Source organism: Nelumbo lutea, chromosome 1 (assembly GCF_056320005.1).
Source record: "Nelumbo lutea isolate HS-2025 chromosome 1, American lotus-T2T, whole genome shotgun sequence".
Lineage (NCBI taxonomy): Eukaryota > Viridiplantae > Streptophyta > Magnoliopsida > Proteales > Nelumbonaceae > Nelumbo > Nelumbo lutea.
Genome location: NC_142684.1, coordinates 164,264,051 through 164,269,267, shown reverse-complemented (window position 1 = coordinate 164,269,267; position 5,217 = coordinate 164,264,051). Strand labels below are relative to the sequence as shown.

At 40.4% G+C, this 5,217-nt stretch overlaps 1 protein-coding gene across 2 annotated transcripts; it reads left to right on the top strand.

Moving 5' to 3' along the window:
• The first annotated feature begins 3,409 nt into the window (after positions 1 to 3,409).
• Positions 3,410 to 4,745, top strand: LOC148878886 (transcriptional regulator SUPERMAN-like). 2 transcript variants are annotated; one of them, XM_088967009.1, is made up of 2 exons: positions 3,410 to 3,667; positions 3,834 to 4,745. In XM_088967009.1, the coding sequence occupies exon 2, from the start codon at positions 3,839 to 3,841 to the stop codon at positions 4,475 to 4,477; it is 639 nt and encodes a 212-aa protein (XP_088823135.1). In that variant the 5' UTR covers positions 3,410 to 3,667; positions 3,834 to 3,838; the 3' UTR covers positions 4,478 to 4,745. The 2 variants fall into 2 exon arrangements, with proteins under 2 accessions (XP_088823135.1, XP_088823201.1); XM_088967075.1 differs by having other exon boundaries at positions 3,786 to 4,745.
• The last annotated feature ends 472 nt before the right edge of the window (positions 4,746 to 5,217 follow it).

Sequence of the window (5,217 nt, the reverse complement as noted above, 5' to 3'; positions counted from 1 at the left end):
GCAGAGGAAAAAAGAGGCCAATGACCAACGCCTCCTCAAAGACACAAGTCTCACCTCAGTCGTGGCTCCACTTGAATTGATTTGGAACGGGCTGGATGTAGTTGAGCTTGGTGGGAATTTGGAAGGTAGAAATCAAATTAGCTATCTCTTCCCCGCTCATCTTGCTAGGGCCGAACGGGGTAACCTCAGGCTCCTGATGAGACGTCGAGGTCCCGACATGAGAGCCTCACCAATCTTGCATTGAGGTCCCCTCCTGAACCCAAGGTAAGTTAAATGACCTCCCTTCAGAACCGCCTGAAGACATGTTGACAAAACGAAAGGAGGACTCACCAACTTTTCGGGAAACAAGAATTGATGGCAGGCAAGCTTCAATCGGTGACCTAATAGCAATTCCCCTAACGGAAATCTCCTCTAACTGATCACCCTCTCCCTCGGCGAAAATCTCATAACAGTTCAAGTGGGACACCATTGGGGATCCCCCTATTTATAGCTTGCTAGTGAGGAAAATTGATGGCTATGGTGCCCTATTGGCGAATCGATGGTCGAAAAGACTGCACTGTGCGTGGTGTGATTTGAATTTAAATTTTTTGCACCTAACTTGTGTGCTCACCTAAATTTAAAAAATTCAAACCTCGCTGTAGCCTCGCCCGTCTTTGAGCAGAGTTGGGCGAACGAGATTGGCCAAACAAATTACTAGACTGAGAGAGGCGATTGTGAGCTACTCTCTTCGCTGAGCTAACGTCGACTCGGGAGTGGGGGGAAATTGATAAAGGGTAATTTGGTCATTCGAATGACATCACGACAGAGCAGCTAGTAGCACATGGGCATGACACTGCAGCATCATGGGCATGACACTTCAGCACTGAGTAAGCATATCACCTCGACAGAGCAGCTAGTAGCACATCGTCTAGGGCCGACCTATAGTACCTCGACCTGGCTGACCTAAAGGACCTCGGTGTAAGGAGCAACCTCCTCCGAGTACCGGTTGAGTTGACGTGGGCACAACTAGCGACCTATGAGATGTGCTCGCTGATTTACTCTTTAAGCCCGTTATCAAGTCCCAATTCTTTGGAAATAACAACGCTTGACCATTAAGCCCACCTACCTGCATCATCCACATTAGAGTTGATCGGATGGACCTTAGCCCTTTGCGTGGATCACGTACCTGATAGAGATATTCTCTTTGAACATAGCGGGAGCAACTCTCAGGGAATATCGGACCCGTTACAAGTGGTTTCCAGCCCCTCACACCTATATAAAGGCATCACTTTCTTGAGAGAAGGTAGGCACGATTCAGCTCTTGCATACTCTGACCTTCTAGCATTTTAATTCCCTCTAAAACTTCAAACTCGCTGACTAAAGCATCGGAACGCCCACCCAGGTAAAAGCAACCCGGGCACTCTAATACTGTTTCCCTACAGGTCTCCCCAAAGAACTATACAATTCACCGATTAACTTAGCTTGACAACCAAGATACCTCCTAGCTCAACCTTACTCAGTTTGGCAGTTGAGTCACTCCCCATCAAGGAATTCTCCAGCTCAGCATCCGAGTCACCTGCTAGTAGGGAACTGCCATATCACGCATCATCAGGAACAAGCTTGGAACATCTTACTCGGATCTTTTGACAAGTCTGCTTAGTTCGTCGATTTACTTAAACAAGGAACTCAACTCATATTGGCGTCTAAATATAGAACTCATCATGTTGTTCAATGAAGCACGTTTCAGCATGTCACAAACACTGAATTCTCCTTTACAATCGCCGAACATTGACACCATTGGACGGTACGCGCACTTGGTGTTCATGGGTTCAAATTCATTAATTCCCTTATCAAGTCAATCCAATTGTTGGGTCGGTGTTAATATGGTTCAGTTTTAAGGTAAAAGACAATGAAAGTGTTTTGTTTTCAAGAGTAGTTTTGATATTTTAAAAAATTTGGACACTGCAATGATACGTTTGAAAGTTTCCCGTAAAAAAAGCCAATATCAAGATCATATTTAAATCGATCTCAGTAGGCATTACATTTGACCCATTTCCATATCAATGGCAACAGGAGAGAGAGGGAGAATCTCATTAGGTGGTGGAATGTATGTGCTAGCCGATAAGACACCAGCAACCAAATGGCAAAGGGTTGATTCTCCCAAGTCCCAGCTGCTACATATCTGCAATCAATCGCCAATAGCTATGAACTTAAGATGAGTCTGTCTCGAATTGGGTAGTTAAATTTTCTCTTTTGTCAATCTTTGTGTAAATGCCAGATCTGGCAAGCGCAAAACTTGGAATTGGATTTGGAGCTAGCTTTTCACGAGGTGGCAGGCCACATGAGAGAGATATCCATCTCATCCAATCTACGAGAATAGTGTGGAGGAGAAGGCAACGTTTTGTTCGGCGGGTAATCCCGGTTCCTTGGGCCATACAACCCTGTCAAAGCTCTGTGTCTGTGATGTTTGGCAGGAAAAGGGTTCATCTAATTGGTCATCAACTCACTAGTAAATCTCGAAGGATTTTGTCTCTTTTTCTCATCTTTAATGCAACTCCTTATCTTTTTCCTCCAATGTGATAATATGATAATGGTGAGTACATAACTCACTTTTAGATACTCTCGTTTGTCTGTCTTTCTTTCATTGTTCTACTATACATCAGGACCATCTCTACAACAAAATTCTCTATTTTGGCAATATAGAAATTGCACCCAGTCATGTTGCTTTCATTAATGCTCTCTCTCTCTCTCTCTCTCTCTCTTACAATCCACTCCAACAAACACACAAAAGTTTGTTTAAAGATTACTCATGAAACAATGGTCTGATGTAACCTTAGAAACAGTAATTGCATATTGAATTGAAATCACATTTTTACTTATAAACTTGAATATTGGCCGATCCCGAGATTTCTTGGCACAAAGGTGCATTTAATTTCAGATCCATCTCAGGATTACAGTTTGAAAGGTTGGTTAATCTGTAATTTCATCATGAAGCACCCATTTTAAAGGCGAAATAAGCCCCACAAATACGTACTTGCTCATGGGAAATATTAGCCACGTGGAAGATATATGAACTAGGTTTTGCCTTTATTCTTGATCGATCCATGTGCTTTAATTTATTGTGCCCAAAAAAAAAAAGTTTTTGATTAGATGCCCATGATGCAGTTTGATCAGATCAAACTTCAAAAATCATGTTGTAAATCTCAAAAGTCGTCAGATAATTTAAACAAATTTCTATGAATTAATAATCTCAACCCCCCCGAAAAGGAAAATGAACAAAGTTTAATTTGTACATACAAAATAGATTTTCTTGATATGTATAAACTAAATAACGGTTTACTGTGGATAATAAAGTTTTTGGAGAAAGCACTTAGCAATTTAAAGGGAAACACTTGTCTGATATTGAATAAGGAAGTAAGGATCTGTGACATACAATTCAAAAAGGACCAAGAGAGACCTAGCTACTAGATCTCAGGTTAATTCGATTTGGCAAACGGTATAACCTGGCAGACTAAAAGGTTCTACATTCACCAAGTAATAACTAAATGTGGTAATAGACATCTGCAGATATAGCAAGAACCCATCAATGGGGTTTTCACTTTCTGGCTTAGAATTTGATGGGCATTGCTGCAACTCTAATTATCACTACTCCCTGAGACCCTTCACAACTCCACAACAATTTTCACAGGTCAGTGACTCCTATTTTATTTTATTTTTTTGCTCATCATCTTCTTTCTTGTATTTAACTTTTGATAGATGGGTTTTCTTTCTTTTCTCTACTTGACTTGATTCAAATTAAAATAAAGCATCTGGTGTTCTTGTTCTGGTCTTGTTTGATTGGATTGAACCAAAAGCATCCATGGAGAGAAGCAGGTTGAATGACATCAAAGACACTGGCGTAGATCGTATAAGCCTTACAAATAACAATGAATACTACTGTCTTGGAGGAGATTACTTAGGTGGGTTTTCATGGCCTCCAAGATCATATACGTGTAGCTTTTGTAAAAGGGAGTTTAAGTCGGCTCAAGCTCTCGGGGGACATATGAATGTTCACAGGAGGGATAGAGCCAGATTGACAGAGTCACCTCCATGGGATGGTTCTGAACTCAAACCTAACCCTAATGCCGACCCTAATTTCTTATTGCCATCTCAGTCTACTAGGCTCCCTTCATGCACTTACAGAGTTCCTCCATTGCTTTCACCTAACTATTTTTCTTGTTTCTCTTCACCCATTTCTGCATCTTCTGATGATGAGCTGAAAATGAGGAGTGCTGGTTCTCCTCTTGATCCTTGGAGCTCCAAGGGTGGAGATATTGCACAAAGTAAAACTGAAACCATGAAACCTTTCTTTGGGGTTGGAGAATCAAACGGTTTTCTACAGGAAGATGAGCGTAAGATTCTGAAGATGGCGGAGATTGTTAGGCTGGATCTGGAGATAGGTCCCCATGGAGACTCAAAGGAGGATTTGGATTTAGAGCTTCGACTTGGATACTCCTAATGTATTCTCTCTTATACAACTTTGTGCAGGCATCATCACTGTTTCTTGATGATTGTTTAAATGGTTATCATATCGATCTTGTACTAATATTAGTTCATGTCAGTAGCATGTAGATCTAATCTAATACTAGGGAGAAACAGTCATGGCGATCAAGATATACAGGTGAATAGAACGATTAGATATACAGGGTGCAACTTTAATTTACACTAGTGTAATGAGATTATTCAATATTAGATTCCATTACTGCTCACTGTTTTGATGATTTAATTTCTAACTCCTTGAACTCATTTTTCTTTCCTATCGTAATTCGGCATGAAATTTTCTGCTTCAAGTTGATATTCCCTATAGTATGTTGTTTCTCTCTCTCGTTATGTTAGGCTACTTCAAGAGTGTAATTAATCTATATATGCATGGATGGCCTTCTTGTGATTTCTCTCGATTTTATATTTTGGTAAATGACTTTTCGCAAAGAAATGAAGACCACCTTGTGAATAATTCCATTTAATTAGTGTCCTGATACTAACTTGCTAGACATTTATCAAGAAAAACCAAGTATATATGGGATACACTATTGTGACACGTGGATAACATGATGGTGCACGTGTAAAGAAAAGAATTATTTTTATTTTCCTTAAAATAAGCTGGTCTCTGAATAATTAATTCTATATTTATTCCTCCCCAGTCCCCACCATAAAAAAGGCAATTGGTGTTTGTATTGCGTTAAATGTTTTAAAGGGAAA